The 26,302-nt window shown below is 42.7% G+C and overlaps 2 protein-coding genes across 4 annotated transcripts; one reads left to right on the top strand and one right to left on the bottom strand.

Annotated features, from left to right (window-relative positions):
- Positions 1–27: 27 nt before the first annotated feature.
- On the bottom strand, positions 28–1,765 carry LOC135434577 (E3 ubiquitin-protein ligase MARCHF11). 2 transcript variants are annotated; one of them, XR_010437258.1, is made up of 4 exons: positions 1,037–1,765; positions 719–934; positions 274–628; positions 28–211 (listed from the first exon to the last, which is right to left on the bottom strand). XR_010437258.1 is itself a non-coding variant. In XM_064691184.1 (3 exons), the coding sequence occupies exons 1-3, from the start codon at positions 1,523–1,525 to the stop codon at positions 392–394; spliced, it is 942 nt and encodes a 313-aa protein (XP_064547254.1). In that variant the 5' UTR covers positions 1,526–1,765; the 3' UTR covers positions 28–391. The 2 variants fall into 2 exon arrangements, 1 of the variants encoding a protein (XP_064547254.1); XM_064691184.1 differs by having other exon boundaries at positions 28–628.
- Positions 1,766–3,012: 1,247 nt separating this feature from the next.
- fzr (fizzy-related) lies at positions 3,013–23,756 on the top strand. 2 transcript variants are annotated; one of them, XM_064691172.1, is made up of 6 exons: positions 3,013–3,367; positions 7,139–7,724; positions 10,774–11,026; positions 21,246–21,479; positions 21,549–21,683; positions 22,632–23,756. In XM_064691172.1, the coding sequence occupies exons 2-6, from the start codon at positions 7,603–7,605 to the stop codon at positions 23,322–23,324; spliced, it is 1,437 nt and encodes a 478-aa protein (XP_064547242.1). In that variant the 5' UTR covers positions 3,013–3,367; positions 7,139–7,602; the 3' UTR covers positions 23,325–23,756. The 2 variants fall into 2 exon arrangements, with proteins under 2 accessions (XP_064547242.1, XP_064547243.1); XM_064691173.1 differs by lacking the exon at positions 3,013–3,367 and adding an exon at positions 5,855–5,992.
- The last annotated feature ends 2,546 nt before the right edge of the window (positions 23,757–26,302 follow it).

A 26,302-nucleotide genomic window follows, 5' to 3' on the forward strand; every position in this document is an offset into this window, starting at 1 on the left:
TACTTAATTTTAAAAGCCAATACGCGATAGATTTTAGTTATTTATTGAATCAGTGGCTGCTACATACATAACGCTGGTGTGTGCCTGTCACTCTGATCGATATGTTGGGCAGTGCAATTTTGCATGGTTTTCAACCGAATGCCGTTATGCTAGTCTTTGTTTTATTGATCAACTTCACAATTTTGATTTTGTTACTAAATATTTGTTTATACTGAAAGAAAGAAAAAAAGAATGAATAATACGGCCTACTCGTATAGCTAGGCGGCAATCAACCTATTTTGATTAATTTATCTAAAGATAAAGCTGCCAGCTTGATTTACTTTTTGTCTGTTATTTTTTTCTCTTCTCTCTTCTTCTTCTTCTTTTTTTTTTAAATATAATTTTTTGTACCCTAAAACAGGTCAAAGGAATCGTCTTCAACCTCCACTAGCCCAAAATCGTTGGTGCTGCCGAACATCCACCAATGCCGCAGTATATTGCGTATGAGCAAGAAGCGGGTCGTCACAAATTCAAAGAAATGAAAGAATAGGGCACTGGACGTGAGCAGTGCACAGGAAGCGACAAATACCTCCTGTACCGTTAGCTGCTCCGTGCTGCCCTGATTTAGATTATCCATGCAATGCAGGACCTGTACACAAGTAAAGAAGCGCAGATAAGCATCGATCGCTCCAATTAGAATTTGTCGCCACAGTCGATGCCACTTGGTGCAACCGCTCACCTGCTGCAGAATGACATGGGCGAGCGGCATTAGCGAGGCACTGAACAGCACATGCTTCACGATCATGCCGCAGCAGCGGCCGCAGCAGAAGGCGCGCACCATTTGCTTAACGCTCGCCCGATCCGCGGTTATGTTGAACGGGGCATTGCAGATCTCGCAGCGATTGTCCCGTCTATGCATTATCCAACGCTTCAGGCACTTCAGATGTATATAGCCCTGCATAGATGGGATTACAATATGCCGCACACTCTCTCTCTCTCTCTCTCTCTCTCTCTCTCTCTCCCTCTCTCTCTCTGTCTGTCTGTCTGGTGAACTTACCACGCTGCCCTTGCACTTGCAGGGACAGTTGATGATCTCCATGTCGCTGCGATTCCAGCGACAAATGCGGCACGAATTGCCAAATTCATTGGCCGAGTGGACGCTCTCCTGCGATGCCTGACCCGGCCCGGATGTTGGCAATACGAGTCCCAGCTGTGTGGCACCAACACAACCGCCGCCGCCGCCGCCGCCGCCGCCGGCGCCGCTGCTGCCGCCGGTGCCGCCGGTGCTGCCGCCGGTGCTGCCCCCAGCTATGCCACACGTGCCGCCCGCCTCGCTTGGATTCTGCATCTGGACGTGGGGCGTTGCCAATGTCTGGGGCGTGACAGCGCCAGCCACAACGCTGTTGAGCAGCCGCAAGGCGGTCGCCTCCGATAGCTGCTGCTGCTGTTGTTGCGGTTGCGGTTGCGGTTGCGTCTGTTGCGGTTGCGTCTGTTGCTGCTGCGACTGTTGCTGCTGATGCGGATGCTGCTCCTGCTGCTGTGCCATCTCTGCTTCAATGCGCAACAGACCGCTTTCTGCAGTAATCCAGGCTGGGGATGTGGGGAATTGCGCTTGGTGTGGTGGGTTGGTGGTTATGTAAAGACTTTGTGTGCGCGTAACGAACTAAATTTTGATGTACGAATTTCACACGTAATTTTGTTTGGACATTTTACACAAAACTTAACGTTAGACTTTCACAGCATGGCTGAGATTAGTTTCGGTTATGTTTCACACCTCTACATCTGACAGCTGCCCTTATGCCAACTATACATCAATATTCTGTGCGCCAATTTCAATACAAAATATATATAATACATAACCTCACTAATTACGCTCTTCGTTCAACATAACCTCACACTGCGCGCATTTCACTCACAATTTTAAGGTTATGTTGTTGCAATGGCAGTTGACAGTCCATAGAGATATATATATTAGAGCAACAATTAAGCATATCTAGCCGACTAGCAGATACCCTAAACTCTACGCCCTAACTCTCTACTCTACCACTAAAAACATTCTAGCTTTCTTTTATGCATACATAGCGAATACAACACACACACACACACACACACGTTCACATGCTCCAGTCATGGGAATATATTATTGCATGGCGTCGGCTCGCATTGTCCGATCTTAATCGAATTTACAGCGCATCAAAGTGACGCCCAAGTGCATGTAATGATACTTTCGAGATATCGATATGATAAATGAATCATTTTCAAATTCAAGTCTCTATTGTTGTTCTTAATGCGTTTACACCGCGTTACATATATTTGCACAAAAACTATATACCCCTTTTCCCCATTTACAATGGTTGCAGGGTATAAACATGAAAAAATTAAAAGACCTATGTAAATATTAAAATAAACAAAAGAGCAAGAATCTTGAATATTGAATACCCTGTACAAATGTAGCTTACAAATGCTTCCATATAAATAAATACCCTGTAAAAATGTGGCTTGAAAGTGTTTCTATATAGATAATACTCTGTAAAAATGTGGCTTGCATATGCTACTATATAAAAGCCTTTCCGAACAATTGATCCTATGTGAGCCATATGAGACAGAAGTCCGATTGTGAGAAGATGTCGAAGCTCGTAAGGAGGAGGTAAGCTTCGACAAGGAGGAGGTGGCGACTTTACATGACAACTTTCTCAGCTGGCACGTGAATATTGTTGACTCTTAATCGGTCCAAATGGTTTCAACTGTCCTGGATGGTTGACTTGAAATATCGACTATAGCTAACTTATAGTTTATTAAAAATAAGGCGGAACCTTTGGGTGGCGTGTTTTTTTTTTTTGTAATTTTGCCAGCCGTTAATTTCCCACTAGCATCGATGCAGCAAAGCGCAAGGCAAAGTATCGTTTTAGTATTTTTGTGGCAAATAATAATCGAACAGCTGGTCATGTGAAGTGTTGCTTGCCAGCTATCGATACATATCGATAGGCTGTGAACATCCCTAACTAACGCGACTCAAGACCAACAAAAAAACGCTGCTTTTGGAGACAAATCAAACGGCGGTGAACAAGCGCGGACCGCAACGCAGCCAAAGCCAGCAACAATTGAAATAAACAACCAACAAAATTGTATGTTTGCCTAAACGCGCGCAGAGTGCAACGTTGTTATAAAACTCGCTGTCAACGCCACTGCAACAAGAACAACCGTCGCGTCGCGTAATAATAAAAACGAAAACAGTTGTTTGTGTTCTTCAGCAGCGCTGGTGGTGGTGCTGGCCGCAGAGCAGCGATGCAGCAGCTACAACAAAATCAAAATTAACCGTTTTCGTTGTTTTTTGCGCGTAAAAACACTAAAGTTTAAATTTAGAGTCTGCAGCCATCAATAAAAAAACGTAAGTGCAGTGAGCTCACAAGCAAGAGTCTGTGTGTGTGTGTGTGCGCGCGCATTGTGCAATTGTAGAACAACAGTTAAATAATTAAAGTTCATTTGAATGCGCGTTGCACTATTTGCTAGCTATAGCTGTACATTGTGTGCGAGAGAGCGTGTGCGTTTGTCTCTTTTTTTTGCTGGTATGCATGCATGCATGTGTGTGTGTGCGTGCGTGTTTGTGTGTGTATGCAGCTGGCCACACGCTCTGCTGCTATCTGCCTAGCTCTAGCAGTGCGTGCGCTTGCCTCAGTATTTGTGTGCGTGTGTGTAAGTGCACAATAAGCCAAACAACAACAAACGGAATTACTGCAAATTGTTTAATTAAATATTTAGTCAGCAGCAGCCGCTACTAAATCAATTGCTGGCGCTCTCTCTTGGCCACTTAGCTTGGCCAGTGTCCTTGACATGGTTACGTTTTCCGTTACGCTTTTGCACTCTAAGCAGCGAAGGGAGGGGGGCGTGCTTGTCTTTCTCTCTCTCGCTTTGTGTGTGTGTGTGTGTGTGTGTCTATCGATTGCGCTGCCTGCTGCTCCTGCCTTGCCTCTCTCGCGCACTCAAGTCCGCTTGCGCTCTCGCTTTGGCCCAAAAAGGGGTGGCAAATTATTTTGTTTTTTTTGTTGTGCTTTTTTTTTTTTTTTAATTCTGTTGTCATGGCACATGTGAACCGTTCCGTTGTTGTTGCAGCACGCCTCTTATCATATTCCCACACATGTCCACAACGCTCGTCGCGCTGCTGATAAGACCAACGGCAACCGCAACTGCAGCCGCAGCGTAGCAGCAGCCGGAGGCGGATGAGGTGTGCGGTTATTGTAACTTGTCAGCCCATATACCCCTCCCTTGTTCCCTCCTTCCCTCTCCACTCCGCACACACTCACGACGTATTTATAGCCGCCAAAGTTCAAGTGCAGCCTTCTATCGCTGTGGGAGCCGCAGCTGTGCCCCAGTTGGTGGCTCCGCTTTGTGGCATTATCTCAGCGTCTATAAATGTCGAGCGGCTGTTGTCGACTTTTCCTGACCTTCGGCTCGCAATGGAAACAGCACCACAGCCACAACCAGTGCTCCAAGCAGCTTCCAAAAATAATCTACAAAATCACAGTGTGCACACGCTATATGAAACCTATTGATGCTGAATTCAAACAGTAGCTACAAGAAAGATAAAATGAATAGAGTTTGGTATATTTTTCAAAAGATATCACGGGAATATTTTCTCTTTATATAAAGCACATGTAGTATGAAAAAACTTGAAAAATCAATAGTTCGAATTTTTAAATTATATTTTATATGTTTATTTAAATAAATTTATTAAAAAACTCTCTTCTGGGCGAGAAGTAAGATAATAATCAAATCTTAATCTTAGACTTAAACCAAGTTAAGTTTTTATAACAGTTATTACAAATCTCTGTCCGAGTTATATTTTATTGAGTGTTTACTTTACAATTTGGTAAAGTATAGTTTTTATATAGTTCACAAAGCACATTCTATGTACTGCCCCCCTCTCTCTCTCTCTCTCTCTCTGTCGACGCCTATTCCTATCCTTTTCATAGAAATATGCGTGGTATGGAAAATAATGCGGGCTTACTAATTTCAACGCCACGTAACGCTTTTGGCTGTGCTCTAAGTTTTTGGAATTTCGCAATTTCGGCCCAACTTTTGGGCATTATATACCCTGTAGCCAGCGAAGAAGAGGGGTGCTGAAGAAGGTGCGTTCACAGGCCTGCATATATGTACTGATCTGATGGGTATGTCTGGCCATGTCCGTCTGTGTGAAAGCGTCGACCTTACAGGGTATTGAGAGCAAATCTTGAATATCAATTGGGATGCGAATGGCAGCGTGTAGCTGTCTGCAGGGTATTTGCTAGTCCGTCCATTATTGTTTTCTTGGTGGATACCTTTTTTTGGGAGGCAACAATCGTAAAAGAATGTTTGCCTAAGGCCGTGCCGGCTCTAACTGTACAAATAAATGAAAAGCTTTGGTGATGCAACCTGCGTTTCCAGTGAAGCTCAAGGCCTGCCCCCCCCCCCCCCCCTGCTGCTCCCTTTACTACCAATTAAGCCCTCCCTCCCCACCGAACGCTGTAGCACTTGTTGCTTATCGAGTCATAGCTGGGCGCGACATGTTCAAGCAGGCAGTCCCAGGGATTGACTCATTTAGCATTTAGCTGCTGCCCGCATTGTTTATGTTTGTGCCGCGATAAGGCCTTATCAGCACAGCGCAGGGCCCGAAACGCGGCTTACGGCTGAACCACCCCAAAAATGGCCATACATATGTGCCCTAATGTTTACCTGCCCTTAGCAGCAGCTCTACCTGCCACAGCCTTAAATGTCAACTTGCCGATTGTGCCGAGTCAGTCAGTTGATGTTTGTCTACGTAGCCAGTTCGATAAATTTTCCATAAATACATATATATATTTATATATATATATGTATATATATATTGATATATATATATTTATATATATATACATATGTACATCTGTATCTCTGTATATAGCCTACAAATATATTTTCTATGTAAAATCCTTAAAACCAAAAAATATATATAAAATTCCACAAAAGTTGAAAGCACGCTTGCCCAAAGACGATCACTGTATGTATGCCTGTGTGTGTGTGTGTCTGTTGTGCGTGTGTGTGTGTGTGTGTGTAGATATCTGTGAGTGTGTTAGTGCAAACGCGGAAGTGTTTCAAGCTGCTTGCATTTCACGCTGCGCTAGGTACGTATAAGACAAACCCCTCCCCCCACAGGCCACCCTTTGATTTGTGTTATTTTCTTGTTTTTCATATTTTCCTATAGTTTTGGTTTTTCTATAGCCCCGGCGATCAGGCAACAAGCAACAGTTAACGCCCATTAACTAATTACCAGTAAGCACGTCAAGTGGGCAGCACTGGACCCGTGCCAACACTTGGCAGCACTGGCCAGAAGCTTTCAAATACCTGGCCCATCCTCTCAGTATGCGCGTCGCATGCGTTGCGCATAACATTCGAACAACATGACAGCCGTTACAAATGGACAGCAGAGACACTGACGGACGGACGGACGATCGGACGGGCGGACGGACAGATAGATACTCTATCTGAATGTGTGATTGACACGCCCACCAGCCCATTGGCAACTGGCTGAGCCCAGCCATCCAGCCAGCCAGCATTATAAGCTGCCCACAACAAGCAAACACTCACACGCTCACACTCTCTCTCGCCCTCCCTCCCTCTCTCTCCCTCTCTCTCTCTCTCACTGTCTCGCCCGTCCTCTCTCCCACATTTTGGCCATATCTTTGAGGCCTAGAACCACGTTGTGCACCATGCTGGCAGACATTGATTAATGAGCTGGCTTGCAAACTGTCGACCAAAAAATAAATTACAATTTTATTCAAATTTTTTGTCTAGTCACAATTAGTGCGCAGCCTTAGCATATACCCTGTAAAATATCAAAATTACAATTAATGCAAGCAAAACGCGCTTTTAAGTTCGATTTCGTTTGCTTTGATTTGTTTATTTCTTGTTGCTTTCTGGGCTATAAACATGCCAAATCTTTCCAAATCACAGTTAGGGCTTTAAATAGTAAACATTTTCGACTGTTACATATTAGGTGCACGCGTGCAGCAATCCCCATTTGTGTTCGTGTAATTACTGGGTATATGTATAAGACATAAGAACAAGCTCGACACATTTAAATCAATTCTAATTAACTCTAACACGCTTCACCCCGCGCTCTCTCCCTCTCTCTCTCTCTTTACAGCCAACCGCCTCGATAAAGCTATATATCTCGCAGATATACACCAAACATACATACATATATATATATATATATATGTCTACAGCTCGGCAATACCAAAGTTAACAGCCACTAGAAGAAGCAAAAGAAGAAGAGGAAGCAGCAGCAGCTGAATAAGAAGAAGAAGAAGTAAACAACACAAAAGGCGCATTTGTTGTTGCTCTCTAGTTACCAATTTTGGTATCTAACGCAATTTTCGTTTTGAATTTTGTTGTTGTAATTGGTTAGAGTTGGCAACAAATTCTGTATTTTTTTTTCCTGTTGTTGTTTTTGGTTTTTTTGTTCCTGTTCTATCCACGAATCGCGAACCAGTTGTGTTGTGTTCCAGTTGGGCACTAAGAAAAAGTAACCCGCAACACTAAACCGATTCGAATCGGTTAAAACGCAGCTCAGCTCACAATATTCAAAAGCACAAATAACAGTTCACAATGTTCAGTCCGGAGTTCGAGAAGCGCATCCTGAAGCATATCAGTCCCGTGGCCAGAAATCTATTCGATAATCTCGAATCGTCGACGACGCCAACATCGCTGGATCGTTTCATACCCTGCAGGTGAGTGAACTTTACAATTTTACATTCCCCCCACCAACCCTCCCCACACACACCATCCATGACAATGTCCGGCTCAAGCCGTTAGTTTGTGCTACGTCACCTTTTCCGCTTGCCAACCAGCAGCAGCGAACTCAAAGAACAAATCATAAACAACAGCAACAACAACAACCCTCCCCTCCCCTCCCCTCCCCTCCCCACCCCACACGCTCCTTAACATTTTCCGGCTGGCTGCAGCTCGCTGAACTAACGGAACCACAAAAGCCAACACAGGCACGAGATCACGTCCATTGCCAGACTTTTTTTTTTTTCCTGCTGTTGCAAGCCCCTCCCCCCAGCCCCAAGCCCGGCCCCCCGCGACTGTGGCTCGCCTCGATTGCTGCTAATGAGCTGTGCTGGCAACCAGTTGCCTAGTGCTGCATGCCACATACACAACACACACACATACACACACACACACGTATCTCTGTATTTGTATCTGTGTTGCGTTGCCTTTGTTGCTGTATCTGTTATGACACTTCCGCATCTGTCTGTCGACTTTTTTCAACTCACCTACATTACAACGTCCAAAGTTGAGCCCATTTTCTCCCATTGTATGCTGCGTGCACATTTTATTTCAGAGAGTTTGCTCTCGATAGCACTTAATAGCCTCCATCTGGCTTTTACACCTGCCAAACAATAACGTTTAGATTGACATTTCTGTTTCATTAAATATTTTCGAATGTTTTTTAACTATTATTTATGCAATAGGCAAATGCAACTGCCTCTCCGATCTCACAAGCATTATATATATATATATAGATATATTCTTCTCCGATAACATGCACAAAACGAATGTATGGCTTTTTTTTCGATATCTCCTTTCATTCCCACAATATTGATAAATATCGAACATATCGATCTCGGAAACTACTTGAGTTGCAGACTTTTAATTTGATATGCATCGCATTTTAAAATATATCCTCCCATGCCGTACGCAGAACCATTTTTTTTTAGATGGTTACCTCCTTTCATGCTGAAAGTATCGATAACTATCGATTTGCAGCATCCCTTTTTAGCAATTATCGATTTTGAAAGATAGAAAAAATTAGACACCCCAAGCTTGTATGGCACATACAGATTTGGATTATTTCACTCTAATTCTAATAACTACCGAAAATGAACATAGACAATGGCAAAAGTTGACAGCTGCTGAGGCCTTACTTAACATTCTGTTAACTCTTAACAGCTGCTGTTACTGCGCTGCAAAGCTGGCTGCATTGCTATCAATGCCTACGGCTGGGGGCAAGCGCCTCTTGTGCCTCATTGTGCCTGTGTCACCTGCTGCTGCCTTTGATTGAATTGTCGTTGTCCCAACTGCAAACCCTCCCCACACACACTCACACTCCCTCCACGCTGTCATTTACCTTGTCCGTTTGCTTATTGAATTGATTTATTGTAGGTGGAAGTAAGTGCTTGAAATGCGTTTGCCAGATAAGCAGCCAAGGGGTGGCGGGTGCGGGCAGCGTGGGGCTGAGGTGTAAAGCGGCAAGCGACGCATGTTGCATGCCTAAACAGATTGCTGTGCCCGTATATGTGTGTGTGTGTGCGTGTGTGTGCAATGCAATTCAATAGCCCTCTTCCTGTCTGTTGTCCCCTCCTCTAACCACATTTTGTTCATATTTTTTTTTGTACCCTTGCTAATTTGATTTTTGTTTCGCTTGAATTTTGTGGGGGGAGGTTAAAATTCTCTCACACTTGGCCAAAAGTTTCATGGCGAATTCGCCATGTTAGCAAATTGCGAATTTGCCAATTTGTGCAAATGTTGCGAATTTGACATTCAAAATATGGTTTTTTTGCACGTTGCACACGTTTTTTATGTTTTATGAGCAAAAATAATAACAATTGTTTGCCCCCCCCTCCCCCCACACACCCCCCGTCCCGCTCCTCGCAATTGCTGCGAACTTATTGTTTGCATTACGTGGGGCGTCAGGTAATCTCAAGGGGGAGGGGGGGTGGAGGGGTGCCGCACCGTGCACAGACACGAAGGGTGTTAAGAGTCATATTGGGGTCCCCTTCGCGCCAGACACTCAGCGCACAATTGAATTTGAACGCGTTTGCATAAATTTACTTTTGCAATTGTTGTTGTTGTTGCTATTGCTGATTGTATAAATAATTTATATTTTGGCAAATCTTTTTGCAATGCTTTGTGCCTAGCTTGCGAAAAAAAAAAGAAGAGCCATGAGGAAAAAAGAAGTCAGAATGCGGCCAGGCGAGAGACTGCACGACTCGGAGTTGCCCTGTCCCTTTGCCCACATTGACAGCTTTTCGCCTGCGCGATAGCCCTGCGATACGGCACGCTGAAGAACTGGCTTTGCAGCTAGGAAAGCGTTTCGTTTGGGAGATAGGAATCCGTATCGCCAGGAAGATAGAAGAGAGTAATATGCAGAAAGTACGGCAGTGTCGCTTGGGTAATAGAAAGACGATAGTCATGCGATATGGCACTGGCTTTGCAGCTAGGAAAGGCGTTTCGTTTGGGAGATACGAATGCGTATCGCCAGGAAGATAGAAGGGAGTTAGAAGTGTCGCTTGGCTGATAGAAATGCGATATTCAGATGTTGAAACCGAGCTAGAGGAAGCGTTGGGCTTGGCAGTTGGGGACAAGTGTGTCAGCTAGTAAATAGAGAACATATCGCCTGGCAGATGAGAGAGTATCGCCTGGAGGATATATTTGCGATATATAGACGCTTTGATTAGCCAAGCTATGTAGCCCGCCCGCCCGCCTTTCGATTAAAGAACTGCAGGGTATTATATAGGTATATATAGAGGTTAACAGTCATTATTTCGTAGACACAGATGGTGTGTGCCCTGCCTCTAATTTTAGCTTTGATTACAGGGTATATACACATATAAATAAGCAGAGAGCAAAAAAAATGCATTAAATATAAATCTCAGGCTTTCCGTTTAAATTTACATTAATTGCAATTATTATCATATATACAAGTATTTGCTCTAATCTGGCCCCAAAAACCCCGCCCGCCCCTCCACTATATCTCGTTCTCGTATCACGCAGGGCGCACAACAATTGGCAAACGAGCTTTGCGTCCATTAACAAGTCGAATGATAACTCGCCGCAGACGAGCAAGAAGCAAAGGGATTGCGGCGAAACGGCACGCGATAGTCTGGCCTATTCGTGCCTGCTGAAGAACGAGCTCCTTGGCTCGGCCATAGACGATGTGAAGACCGCCGGGGAGGAGCGCAACGAGAACTCATATACGCCGGCGGCCAAGCGCAGCCTCTTCAAATATCAATCACCCACCAAGCAGGTAAGAACCCGCCTCCTCTTCTTCCCCCTTTATTATTATTATTATTATTGTTATTGTTATTAATATCAGACCGTCCTGAAACACCCCTTGAACTATTTTTTTTTTTTTTTTTTAGCAATTGTGAGATACTGTTTTTTTTGTGTGTGGCTGCACTAATTGAATTTGCAGCCAGCTTCTTGTTGAGTGTGTGAAATATTTAATTGAGCCAATGGCTTCTTTTGTAAGCAGCTTTTATGTTGCGTCTGCGTCTGAGTGGACTATTTGGGTTGAATGCACTGCAGCGGGTCAGGCAGCTGTCGCAGCCATGACTAGACATTAGGTAGATGTCTGCATGCCAGCTAAAGAAAAGTCAGTGGTTCGAAGCAACTGCATGTCTTGAGCTTTGGTTTTTACACAACTGCATAACCAGGTTTATAGATGGACAATTGCGCGTTCGTTCTATTGCAAATATTTGATTTCTGACTAAAATTTGTATCTACTGGTTACACATTTATCCACTAATATGTCTATGTGTCATTCGTCTGTCCATCATAACTGATGCTTTATGTGCTATTCAGCTATGCCCCATATTCCTTTTTAACTGGCTTTCAACACAAAAACAAGTTTCAACTTTAAGTTAGCACTCAATTATTATTTCTGTCATTTACGCGTAAGCCAAAAATGTTTAATTACAAAGCTCAAATAGAGTTCTTAATTAAAAAAAGGAAAGGGAAGCGTGGGGTGTCGGTAGCTATAGAATAAAAGATACTTGATACTTGAAGCTACATATCAAATTTGAGCTAAATATCGATTCTTATCGATTGCTTGGAAAAGAGGCAAGTTATCGATTGTCGTAAACGATACTCGATCTCTATATACTATTCTAGAAGTTGAATGTACAATTTGGTAGCTCTACCCATTAAAACCGAAGAGATTTGCTCAAAAAATTGATAACAATTTTTATCGATTGCAAGTTATCGATTATTGTAAATAAACTCGTACTGCGCGGGCACCAGGAGGACCCAGTCTCCTAGCTCTTATAGATTCGGAGACAGACATGGCTAGATCGACTCGGCAATTGATGCTGATCCAGAATATATATACTTGATGCGTTCGGAGATGCTTTCTTCTGCCTGTTACATACATTTACACAAATATATTTTAGCACTTTTACACATTTTTAAGGGGTTCAATCCAAATAGTTCCCTTCCTTTTATATAGAGATATTAGAATGTCAGGAATTATAGGAGCTATTGCCAACAAATTTGGTTTGAGAGAATGTTACAGTAACAAAAGCATAAATATTAGTTCGATTTCGTGCAAACAATGGAATAAATTAAAAGAAGATAATAACTATCATCAAAAAGGAGTCAGAGTCGACCTCTTGTCTGTCTTTACTTTATTAACAAGCTGACGCATTATGGTTTTTTGCTTTTGCCCAGTGTTGGGGCGGGGGCGGGGGCGTGGACAGGGTGAGGAACTGTCTATCTAGCCTCTATATGGCCTGCGTACGTGTGGGCCAATATATTGGCCATTATTTATGGCAGCTACATTGCGGCCGCACATAATTGAATTATATATGATTTGTTATGACCAGGGCTCAAAAAAAATAAGAAAAATATACTCTTGGCCACTTGCGACTGCCCCCGGGAGGGATGGGAGGGGTGTGTGTGTGTGTGTGTGTGTGTGTGTGTGTTCACAGTTTTGTGTTAATTGTGTGGGCGTGATGTAGATGAATGGCCGCTGATTGAAGCGACAATTTCCATAGGTTTTGGCCCCCGGTTTAGAAACCACTCACAAACCAAATCTTGAGCCCATTAATCAAAAGTCCAAATGCCCCGGCAAAATTTGTATAACCTGTTACCCATTCATAATGCGCGCAACAGGGTGTTTTAGTTTTGCGCAGCAGCATGTAACAGGCAGAGAAGGAAGCCTTTCCATTCAACGTAAATATGTACCTGATGTGGGTCGAGTGGGTCCCGGGTTCCGTATGCGATCGCGCTAATTGCAATAGCAAGAGACTTGGGATCTTAAATATATATTTCTCTATATTATATGCAGAACGATATCTTCCCTTTATTTGCATAAATCGAAGACCATAGGTCGATAGGGTCCCGGATTCCATATATTCCCATATAGTATATCTTTGAGCATAACTCGAACTTTATATTAAGGTATGCAGTTGGGAAAGTTTTCACTTTGTAGCTAAGTCCAGCCATTGAGTAAAAACCCTCTTCTTCAAAGTCAAAGCCTTGCGATTTGGCATATACACACACAGTTCTATGCCATGTAAAAGCTCTGAAAGTTTTATAAATATCGGACTATAAACACCCGAGTTACGCTGGATAGTATTTTCAGTGTGCGTGGCTACAGCAGAGTATCACTTAGTCGGGTCACCCCACACTCTTGGCTGACTTGAGGTTTGCTGCCAAATGAATTTGGCCAGAATATGGCATGTTAATGGAGCTGCCGCTGCCGCTGCTGCTGCTGCTGCTGCGTGGAGGCACATGCTTATGGCTATGTGCCCGCAGTCCGGAGCCCGCAGCCCGACGGCGCTCCCCTTTGGGCAGGCTAAAGTCACGATCTCGATGTCTGGCCGGTCTGGGTTGTTCAATGCGTGCGCGTTATTGACTCAAGTGTCGTTTTAGACCACTGAAGTAGTTGGGCCCAAATGAGCCGCAGACGAAATACCAGAGCGTCGGGTTCGCAGCTCAAATCTCAAGAATATGGGCCTTTGTTCGGCGCTGCGCGGCCTTTTGTTGCTGCCTATTGTAGTTGTTGTTGTTGTTGTTTTTCAACTGGCAACGTGTCAACTGTCAAAAATGAGTCAAAGCAAATGCGAACAGCGCTGGCCACTCGGAGACGTGCGTCTGTCGGCGCGGCAATTGAGGCAACATAAATCTGATAAGCGCGCAAATATGTCAGCCCCAACAGCTGATGATGAAAAACGTGGCCCACACACAAAAAAAGCAGTTGCCTCTTCGGTGGCAAGTGGCAACAGTTGAATAGAAATAGCTGAAAAATAATGATAAAAAAAGAAAAAAAGAAAGACAGAAAGAAACACTCGACATAAATGTAAACGTCCAAACACACAGGCCAAACAGTTGAACAAATCAACTAAGAACCGGCTGTACCAACAACAACAACAACAACAACAACAGCTGTGAAGAAATCAAGGTATGTTAACCCCAAACCGTGCTGAACCGATCCGGTCTGCAAGAGAGAGAGAGAGAGAGAGGGGGGGAGGGGGAGAGGCAGAGCAAGAGGGGAAATGGAAACGGAGGTGTGGAGCAGAGTGAGGCAATTTTTCATATACACATCTACCCATCCCACCTGACCAAACAGTTTTCACAAACCGGTTAACAGAGATAAATGAACAAATACAAATACAATAGATAGATATGCCATTAGATAGATAAATATAGATGTATTGATAGCGGGGTAAATATGAAGATAGAAAGATATATGTATATGTATGTATATGAGATGGATAAATAGATGCATTGATAGAAAAGTAAATATGAGGACAAATATATCGAACTATTTAAACTTTTGATCTATATAGTTAAATGAATGGAAAGTTTAAAAGATATCATGTAAGTTGGATAAATGGCTAGATAGATTTAAGAATTAACAGATAGATAGATATATACAGACAGATATATAGATTATTAAGAGAGATACTTTTTAAGAAATAAATCGATTAAAGTATGGATGAACTAGATAAATGATAAGTGTATAGATAGATATATATAGACTATAGATAGCTAGATAATAAATAAATAGATTAAATTATAAATAAACTGTATGATAAATAGAAGGAGAGATTAACTTTAAAATAAATAAATTGATTAAAATATGGAGGAGTTTAATGAGAAGATCTCACTTGGAACCAATCAACTTGACGAATCAGATCTCAGATCCTTGAGCTTAAGAAAATCAGACATACGAAAGCAATAAATAGATGGAAAGATAAAGATAAATGTATAGCTAGAGCTAGATTGGTAAAAATATAAAAAGCTATATAGATTGAAGATAGATAAATAACTAGGTAAATATTGTAAATTGTAAGTTCGTACTATGATGAAAAGCTATCGAGAATGAAACGTTGATTGAAACAAGAAAGAAGCTTCTGTTAGCCGAAGAAAAGAAAACGTTGTGTAAAAATAGAACTATTATTTCATTTAACCAGGTATTCAAACTACATGTGACTTATCTATATATATAATAGTATATAATATATAGTATAGACAGACATATGTCCATATACTATATAGAAAATACTTATAGCTTAATCATACTTGGCCAGGCACGGCTCATCACATTCGAGTTTCTTTCTTTTCATAAACTTGGCTTAATCTCAGTCCACAGTTAACTCTCTCGAGTCAGCTACATTTTCTTTTACTTGTGGTTTTCAAATTGAATGTGTTTTTTTTTCTGCTGGTTTTTCTAACCAAACTAACTCTATGGCCTGCTCACTGAGCCCTCTTCAATTATGGCCAAAAGCTAAAAACTAAAAACTGAATGAAAAAATTAACAAAAATGAACAAAGCCGTCGCTTTAACATTTCTGGGCTGCTTGTGCACCTGTTTTGGTCAACATTTTGTGAGTGGCCATTAAAGAATTGTCGAAAGACAGTCTCTCTCTCTCTCTCTCTTTCTCTCTCTCTCTCTCTCTCTCTCTCTCTCTGCCCACCTCCTCCCCTCCTCCTCCGCTGCTTGCCGCGGTGCCCTGCCGTGCGACCAACACTTGTTGCTGTTTATTTTATTGTTTAATATTATTATTAATTTATGCAGCAGACATTTGCATTAGCATAAAATTAAGCTAGCTAAGCTGGGGAGCTCTGCTTGCGACAGGTTCGAACTGGCACTGGTTCAAACCCGCAAAAGCCCAGTCATTTGGCCATATACCCAAAAGGCCATTCGCTTTCCCATTATCATGATCATTAACATTCTCATTTACCTCGCGCTACCCTCTGTCCCCTTTTCTGCATTTGGTTAAGCGTTAAGTTGCTGTGCTTCCTCTTGCTTCATCTGGTGCTTCCTCTTCTTCAAATGCGGCTGCTGCTGCTGCTGGTTGGCTGTTTGTTTATTTAATTTATGAGCTGTGCCTGCCAAGCGCCGCCCACAAAGCACTTTAGCAGCAACAACAACACCAACAACAACAACGACAACAACAAAAGCCGGCCGGCAAATGTAGCAATGACCATTCCATTCCACCATTCACATCCCATCGTTCCACTTGAATCGAACATTTCACATTTCGTTCCATTCGTTTCAATTCGCTTCGATTTGCTATGTTTTCAATTCCCCGACAAACACGCACGATCTTTTACTTTATTGGCTGCCGTGACCATTTTGTTCAACAGATCTGCGATCTAAAGACAAAAAATGAAGATCACAGATCGTAGATCTAAAAAATATACAAAGCTTTCCAATAATTGTTGTGATCTAAAAGCGAAGACTGTACTTGCTGTGTAAAAATTTGCCTGTTTGGCTGTTAACAGAGCGAACAGATTGTCGAGCCAGAGTATGCTCAGCTAGCACATATCCTGTACTAACTAATCAACGCTCATCTAAACAATTCGAGAGTGTCAGCTGTTTCACGCTTTTCAGCAAATCCATCACTCGCTGGTGAAAATGTGGGTAAAGTCTTATTACCGATTTCTTGCTCAAGCTCAAAGCTGTTCTTCATTGTTGAAGAAAAAATACATGATTCAATGATTCTTGCGACTTACTTTAAACTTATGTTCAACAATCTATCTGTAAGTCATATTTGATTTATCACAGGCGGAATATGGGTGGAAAATGAATGTTCCCTTCATTCTGAAAATAACGAGAGTTTTTTCCACTCAAAATTCTTCGCAGAGTTATTCCCTGTAATTGATTTACATTTATTGTTGGATTCATTTTCTCTTTTACTATTCCTTAAAATAATTCAGCTTATTGTTAATTTAAAAAATGTTGTTGTGTTAATAACTTTTGGAATTCGTTACCTGATCTATTTTTATCTAAATACTTTTGGCTTATGTCAACTTTAGTTTTAGCACCTTTCACATAATCGATTTTCTTTAATTAAAAATCCTAAAATTGCCTCTGTTCAAGCGGCAATATCAGATAAAATATCAGACTTGCTGTCTATATATTCTAAAGATCTTGAGCAGCTATCGAAATGAGTTAACAAAGTCGACTTTCGATGCCGAATAGGTTTCTATTATTGCTAAAAGCTCCTGCCTGACTGCTAGTTCAACACACAACTTCTCTATATACCCTGTAAAAGGCACTGAGGGCATTTCTGTAGCTAGTTAAACCAACCCAACGAACTCTGAGACTGCAAGAGCTAGAGTTGAACCATTTGTGATGTATGCTCTACAATGCCAAGCTCAATTATTTAATTATTATGCCATTTATGTAACTACAGGGTATGTGTATCAGCTGTGTACTTACTCTCTAAATCGTGACGTGCAGGGTATTTGCATAGTTTATTAACGACAAGAACAATGACAACGTCTGTTGGCTGATGACGAATGACACATTCAAATGACAACATACAAGACTACAACATAATAAGAAGAAGAAACAGCAGAAGCTGTTAGCAAAGGCCATGGCCAGGCCAAAAGAGACAGGGACCGAGCTAGAAAGAGGGAGAGAGAGGAGGAGAAAGATTTAATCGAAAAAGCGACAACGTTTGTTTGCGAATTCAGAGTTGGATTTACTCAGCGTTTGCTGTCGCCGTTTCACAATTGAATTTCTAATAGGCTTAGGCCAACACACACGCACACACACACACACACACACACACCTGGCTAGGGCCAGGCACTTGGCATCGAAAAGCATTTAAATTTAATGGCAGTTGCTTGTACGCTTTATGGGCCCACGGACCAAGCCAGACCAGACCAAACCAGGCCGGGCTGGCGGCGCAGCGGGCTGCTCGGCTATTTAAAACTGTTTAACAGCCCTGTGTGCTCGGCATTCCCAGAAAGCGGCAAACCAACATCATCAACAACAACAACAACAACGACGACGACAATCGCAGCAAAACAGTCCAAACAGAGCCATTAAAATGTACTTTTTTATATTCCCTTGCAGAGAGTATTATAAATTTGTGTCATAGAAGGAGACGTCTCCGAACCCATGAAGTATAAACATATATTCTTGATCCGCATCAACAGCCGAGTCGATATAGTCATGTTCTTCTGTCCCTCTGTCCGTCTGTCTATTTCTTTGCAGAAGTCGGAAACGGCTGGATCGGATTACCATATCATATGGGAATGATCAGTCGAAAAGTAGGCTCCTATATGAACAAATTTTTTGTTTATCAAGATATCTTGACCAAAGCCGTCGTTGATTAGTTCTACAATGCTTCCCATATATATGCCAAATCCTGTCAACATCGGACCACTATATCATATAGCTGTAATAGGAACGATCGGTCGTAAATTTAGTTGTTCTATGGAAAACTTTTTTGTTTTGCAAGATATCTCTATCATACTCGGCATTAGCTATTTACCCTGTGCTTCTTAAATGCGGGCAAAGCATTATGAAAAGGTTGGGTCTGCAAGGGTATTAAATCTTCGGCGTGCCGAAGATAGCCCTTCCTTCTCGTTGTCTGACCAAGTGCAAAGTGGGCATTAAGGGCAGATACCCTGCCCCTTAGCTAAACGCTGCCTCTGCCCAGTCGCGTAATCTTTGGCTATTGAAGCGACACGCAATTTGAAGCACACATCACACACACACCGTATACACACTCTGCTCTGCTGTTAATGTCATTAACTTCCGCGTACTCTTTTGGTTTCATACCCTGAACCCATTGGAAATGGTTAAAAAGGGTATAATGTAGTTCTGCATAGTATTTGTAACAGGCTAAAGGAGAGCAACAACTCGGAGTCCATATAATTGATCTGGAAGACGAACTGAGTCCTTCTAGTCAGGTCCGCCTGACCATGTGATAACTTATCGATTGAAAACGAAGCGATATCTCCTGCAATTTTGCACAAAATCGGTCAAAATCAAGTCTCAAACTTGATTTTCAAGCATAAATCAAGAATCCGAGTACTTACATATATACATCAAAGTTCGTAAATAGGTTTTCGTCTGGTCTTTACAGATTCTTAAGTTTGTAACTTTTTCAATGCCTTACCCCTAAAATTCGAAAAATTTTCTCTTCGTGCGCTTTAATATATAATATATTATATCTGAAATTTTCATAAAGATCGGACCAGAAACATCGTAATATCGATAAATATCGATTGAACTAATTTTTCAGGTAGAGCCTTACGCTTTGGTATACACAGACTTCTGTATGCCATCTTTGGACCCTACAAATTTCCTACAGATCGGTCTAAGAACAGCCAAGTTAATCAAGAATGCATTTCCCATAAATAGAGTGGGGCAAAGGGAAGAAGAAGAAGTGTTTGTAAATGCAGCTTGTGGCTGCATTAGGGTATCTCCCAGTCGGGCACTCCCAACTAGAGCACTCTTGCTTATTTTGTTGTTCTTCGACTCGGCTCTTAGCTCATAGCTCTCCTCTCTCTCTCTCTCTCTCTCAGTTGGCCCCCGGCTGCCCTTTCGCTCGCTAATTGAATTAAATTTTAATTTGCTAAACTCATTAAGAACCAACCCGAAATTCAGCTTAAGCAGCGTCAAGAGGCACTCTGACCCCCTCCCCCTCCCCCTCCTGGCAGACTTTATCCAACCCATCGGCTGGCCAATGGACTTCCCAGCGCTTATCGCGAACAAACACTTGCGTATCGCATGCGTTCATCTTAGGGGGGTTTGTCTGTTTGCCAGCCTGAGCTGAGCGGAAGCTCTCGAGAACTAATGAACTGCTGACCACGTAATGCCGGCAATGACAAGTTTTGACAAAGTTCCACATAACTCGGTTGCTTCCAAAAAATAAAGAAAAGATAAGTGTACGAGCTGCACATGTGAGAACTGACTGTATTTTATGCCATTGTGTGTCCAAGAATTATTGCATATTATACTTACAAAAGTGTTGCTAGAAAACTGGAAATTCCAGCCGCAAGTGTGAAAAAAACGTGGAAAACGGTTATATGAAACCTTTTTTGTTAACCATCCGATCGACTTGAAATCTATTTCCCAAGTTCTTTGTGCAAATGCATTTGAGAGCTGTTTCACCGTTTTCAGCAAATCCATCGCTCGTTGGTGAAAATGGGTGTCAAAGGTTGTGTGAGCTAAAGTCTCATTTGCGATTTCTTGCTCATGCTCAAAGCTGTTCTTCATTGTTGAAGAACAAATACATACGTGATTCAATGTTTTTTGAAGCTCATTCCACGGTAGTGAAATGGTCGTGATTCATCCGATTTGCTGCAAACTCATTTTCGACGGAAGATGGGTGGAAAAGCAGTGCCAGAAAATCAAAATAAAAAAAAAAGCAAAAGCTTGGCCTGGGTAATGTTTAGTTGCATCCACTAGATTATAAGTTTATGTACAAATTTGAAAAAGCAGAAGTCAACAAACATCTTTTAAGTGCGTATCGACTGTTAACGTGGATGTTGCCTCAAGCGAGCTTTCACTGTACTGTTTCTAGAAGTAAGAGGCGTATTTTAGTGTGGATCATTCAGTAGGCTTCTATGGAGCTCGGCTCTCTCAGACTGTGAACTAGATAAACCAGATATCTATCAGATTTAGCTCGGAATAAATGTAACTGCAGATTGTAGTGTCAAATTTGGCATGCGAATATCGGATTGGGGCACGCACAGCTGTTGTCAGGTCTTGGCCTGCGCATTTCAAATGCCGCATTGCGTAAGCTGCCCCGCCACCCCAGAGAGAGGGTGGCGGAGGTGGAGCAGGGGAACGGCAACGGGGAACGGGGTAGGGTGTAACCACGCATACGCTTAACACACTTCTGCCGCACGCATTTTCTATGCAAACGAACGGAAAGACAAGAAGAGAGGAGAGAGTAGACGAGGCTACACGCAGTGCGTGTCCAAATGCATGGCGGTCCGGTTCGCAAAGGGAAGGGGAAGGCGGTTATGTGCAGGCGGCGGCGGCGGCGGAGCATTAGGTAGGCAGATCAAATGCGGACGCGGTCGCTGCTTTTAGCACGGTGGCGTTAATTGCCGCGCCAAGTACGCGGCGAGCAAACAAAATTGAGGTTTGTTTGGTCAAGAGATTTTGTCGGGAGACTCGCTTTGGCCAATTTGGCGCTTAGCTGCAACTGGAACAGCTGTCTAATTGATTGGCTAAACTGTTTGTTCTCAATTCTTTTCTTCACGCAGGACTACAATGGGGAGTGCCCGTACTCGTTGTCGCCGGTGAGCGCAAAGAGCCAAAAACTATTGAGATCGCCACGCAAAGCAACCCGTAAGATATCAAGAATACCCTTCAAGGTATTGGATGCACCGGAACTGCAGGATGATTTTTATTTAAATCTGGTCGATTGGTCATCGCAAAACGTGCTCGCCGTCGGCCTCGGCAGCTGTGTCTATCTGTGGAGCGCCTGCACCAGTCAGGTGATTATAGTTAACTAAGAAAACTGAAACTCTATTCCAACTAATTTGATGCGCTTATTCCCCATGCAGGTAACTCGCCTGTGCGATCTCAGTCCAGACTCTAATACGGTCACATCTGTGTCATGGAACGAGCGCGGCAATACCGTCGCTGTGGGCACACATCACGGCTATGTGACAGTTTGGGACGTGGCAGCCAATAAGCAGGTGAGTGACGAGCAGCGAGTAAATAGTAATTAACAACGACAACGGGACGTATCGAGTGACACAAAACAACTGACGAGTAACGCATTGCAACACGAACAGAAGACTAGTAACAAGTGACGAGTAAGTGCGAGTGCTCGATAGAGTGAAGTGAGTAACGAGAGACATATAACGCAACCGACAAACGTGTAATGTGTGACGAAAATCGCGTAACTGAAAGTAACAAACGAGTAGCGAGTGGCGAGTAAATGACGAGTAGTGTGCTTATCAAGCTTAACTCAATCAATTCTAATTGAGAATAGCTAGTTACGCATAATGCGACGAGTAGGGGCGAGCAGCGAGTATCAAGTTGCTTGAAACGAGTGACATTGAGCGTACGGCGAGTAGCCGATGGCGAGTTACTGAGTGTGAAGCAACGATTGAGGAACATCAAGCGACGAGTAGTTAGCAACGAGAAGGGAGTAATAAGTGCTCCAGATAACACGCGACAGGTAGACTAACGAGTAACTAATGACGAACTTGTGAGTGTCGAGCAACGGGCAAGACTTACCATGTATAAGAAGCTTAGCAAATGCCATTAAATACATCAATCGAAGAGTAGCTAGTAATGAACATCGAGTAACGAGTGCAGGATAACGAGAGGCTGGCAGAGTGACGATTAACGGGTGAGACTAAGCATGTGTAACTAAGCGAGTGTAACGAGCAAAAGGCATAAAATATGTCAAGCGATGATTTGATAGTAACGAGCAGCGAGTAACGAGTGCCGAGTAACGAGACAGGTAACAGGTAGCAAGAAGCATGGAATGAGTTACAGTTGACCATTAGAGAAATGACAAAATGCAAGGGGAACGAGCGACGAGTAGCTAATAACGAGTTACTGAGCTTTGAGCAGCGAGCGATAAGGAATGTGCTTACCCCGAGCTCAACTAACCCAACTTCAATTGCTTGCAGATCAATAAACTGAACGGCCATTCGGCGCGCGTGGGCGCACTGGCCTGGAATAGTGACATTCTGTCAAGCGGTTCGAGAGATCGCTGGATCATACAACGGGACACAAGAACGCCGCAGCTACAGTCGGAGCGTCGTCTGGCTGGGCATCGTCAGGAGGTGTGCGGATTAAAATGGTCGCCGGATAATCAGTATTTGGCCAGCGGCGGCAACGATAATCGCCTGTACGTATGGAATCAGCATTCGGTGAATCCGGTTCAATCATATACGGAGCATATGGCCGCGGTGAAAGCAATCGCCTGGTCGCCACATCATCATGGCCTGCTGGCCAGCGGCGGCGGCACAGCGGATCGCTGCATACGCTTCTGGAACACGCTGACGGGCCAGCCCATGCAGTGCGTGGACACAGGCTCGCAGGTGTGCAATCTGGCCTGGTCAAAGCACTCATCGGAGCTGGTCTCCACACACGGCTATTCGCAAAACCAAATACTCGTGTGGAAATATCCATCGCTGACGCAGGTGGCCAAGCTAACCGGTCACTCCTATCGTGTTCTCTATTTGGCGCTAAGTCCCGACGGTGAGGCGATTGTCACCGGTGCCGGTGACGAGACGTTGCGCTTCTGGAATGTGTTTAGCAAGGCGCGCAGCCAGAAGGAGAACAAGTCTGTGCTGAATCTGTTTGCCAATATCAGATAGATTTTTATGGACAAACCACCCACCCGGCCACAGGATGGGGGCACGCCCCAAAAGTTGAGCGTGCGTTGACTGAACGAGGCGCCAAAGGCAAGCAACTAACCAACCAACCAACCAACCAACCAACCAACCAACCAGCCAATCAATCAATTAATCAATCAATCAATCTTCAAACGGGGGGCTAAAGACGCATCCACATAAGGCACTATGTGAATATGTGTTGATTTAACAATATTTACTAAATTTATGTTAAACTTTATTGCCGATAACTGTTCGATGCTTCTCTATGTGTAAGTTTTGGGCCGGGGCAAACTTCTGGTGAGAATTGTGGTTCAACTTGAAAGCAAAAAAAAAACAAAAAAAAAATGAAAAAGAAAACGGAAAAAAAAATAACAACAAATACAACAAAATTTCAGTCAGTGCAGCGCTAAACCATATTTAACATAAAGGAAAAACAAGCTTATAACTTAGTCAAAGTACCCTTCTACCCCCCACACACCCCTCTCACACAAACTCCGGATGCATCCGGAATACTTACAATAAGTCCAAAATATTGTTTATATTTAAGTATGTAACTATAGCGTTTATTTAGCCGCACTGCATTAAGTAATTCGGTACATTGATGTAATTGTAATTCTAATCCCAGAACCAGAACTGAAAAACGGTTTAAGTTAAGCCAAATGCTAAAAATCCTAAACTTAACTAATCGAAATCTATATATACTATATATATGCATATATATATATATTGTATATATATATACATACATACAATTTTTTTTCTCTTTGTATACTAAAAAAAAAAAAAATAACCCAAACTTCATAAATTTTTTTTTGTGCTTAGCTTGTAAGCATTTATTATTTGCAATTGCAATATATTATATTTGTTTTTTTTTTTTTTGTAACACACACACGTACACGCAACACATGTATATTTAATAAATTTATACAATTTCAAAAGAAAACGGTTTGTTACTCCAAAGTATCGATACTCGACATTTAACGGCAAGTGGAATTTAAACTTTAGACTAGACACACACCACACTCACTTGCGATCCACAATTTTACAGCCGCTTGGTTTGCAACTGTGCTAAGCGCTGGTCACACTTATTTTGGTCTGCTTGCAGCAACAAAGCTGTGCAAAGTTAAATTAAGCTTTTTCTCAAGCTTTTTTTTGCCGTGTAAATGCAATTAAAAACGCTTCCAGCTACGATTTTGCTCGCTGGCTGCAGCTTCCGACGGACGCAACGCCCCCGCCAGCGCGCGCGTCAAGCTTCTAGCCGCGTCTGCTGCTCTGCTGCTGCTTGTCTCACTGTGTGTGTGTGTGTGTGCGTGTAAATGTGTTGTTGTTGTTGTTGTTGTAGCCATCGACGGTTGCTTTTCAATTTTGGCCAAGTCCAAGTTTAACAGCGCTTAGCGCGCCAGAATCAAGTTCAGTCGCGCCGCAAACGCGTTGCGGAAATGTTTTGTTGTGAGCATCGTCGGCAACAGCAACAGCAGAGCCAACGCACGCACCTTTTGTACGCACCTTCATGCGCTGCTCCTTCGGCAGCCCAACAAAAGTAAACAACAAGAATTAAACGCGATAAAAAATAACAAAAAAACGAAATATCAACGCTTTATTGCAAAAACAAATCAGGTAAATGCAGCCGGGCGAAACGGTTAACGGTTTACGGGCACAGCGGTTAACGCGCAGCGTTTAATGCCGAAATTGTTCAGGGATATTCGACGTTTTAATTTATGAAATTTTTTTTTTTGTTCATGTGTGTGCGTTTGTGTGTGTCTATGTAAAGCTGGCACGTGGTTTGGCTTCGTCCTTGCTGCAGCCGTTGCCGTTTTTGTTGTTGTTGCCTCTGACTGCCTTTTGAAGGTCATTACGCACCAGGACTGAAGGCCACAAAGGAAAGAGACAGAGAGAGCGAGAGAGCAGAAGAGCAAGCGAGCGAGCGAGCGAGAAGGCAATCGGTGTCGACCAAATGTCAAGAGGTGGCCATCGTTGGCGGCAGGCTTCAGTCTTGGGTGCGGTGGCGGGGGCGGGCGCGAGAGACTGCAATGGAAAAGTTCTCGCAGCAAAAAGTGAAAGTGCAAAATGTAATAAAAGCAAAAGTGGGGTAAAATCGAACTTTTGAATTGGCCGTGGTGACAAAAGCTAACGGTATTTGAATGCATATTTTATACGAAAGCCCAGAGATGCGAAATTAAGGTTAGGCATAAATGTGACCTTGAAATTTTTGAAGAATATAACCCTTCCACCAGAATTGATCGGATTGCAAATAACCAGGGTTATCATTAAAGAGAATTCCTTGGGCAATTTATCGACGGATTCCTCAGATAAAATAACCCTAAAGACACGTGTATATAACTATGATAAACGTTCAATTTTGTCAGCTATACGATATAAAGTTCAATGCTTTAATTTGGAAATTATTAATTATTATTGGCTACTGAAATATATTGATATTGAAATCTCAGCAGTAGCTATCTTTATCTCAATATAGAAAACTATTTGTCCTCAATTATCAACTATTCGAGGAAACTGAAAGTTTTACAGTTTTTAACTCCTGTGCGCGTTAAAACGGCGAAAATTCCACCCGCTAGTGTGAAAAAAGCGTGAGAAACGGTTTTATGAAACTTTTAATGCATTTGCTGAGAACCTATTGCAATTGCCTTTGATAGCTGTTTCACACTTTATCAAAATATCCAGTATTTCTTTGGTGAAAATGGGGGTCAAAGGTTGTACTATGACTGTAATTGATATATCCGGCTTCCTGTTCTTTTTTTTATGATCTCCTCATTGTTAAGAAATGAATATGTGCTTCAGTGAAATTGGCGAAAACGATTGATTGAACTTCTTTCGACTTTAAATTCATTTTCTAAATTTTGTAGGTGTCTAGTTCCGGTTGTTAATGAAGAGAGAACACTTATGTTGTTGTCTGAAAAATAGATATAGTATATCTCCCACATTGGCCGGACTTGCGTCCC

Source organism: Drosophila montana, unplaced genomic scaffold (genome assembly GCF_035044405.1).
Source record: "Drosophila montana isolate Dmon_TW-CO22-7 unplaced genomic scaffold, ASM3504440v1 contig_3416_1, whole genome shotgun sequence".
Lineage (NCBI taxonomy): Eukaryota > Metazoa > Arthropoda > Insecta > Diptera > Drosophilidae > Drosophila > Drosophila montana.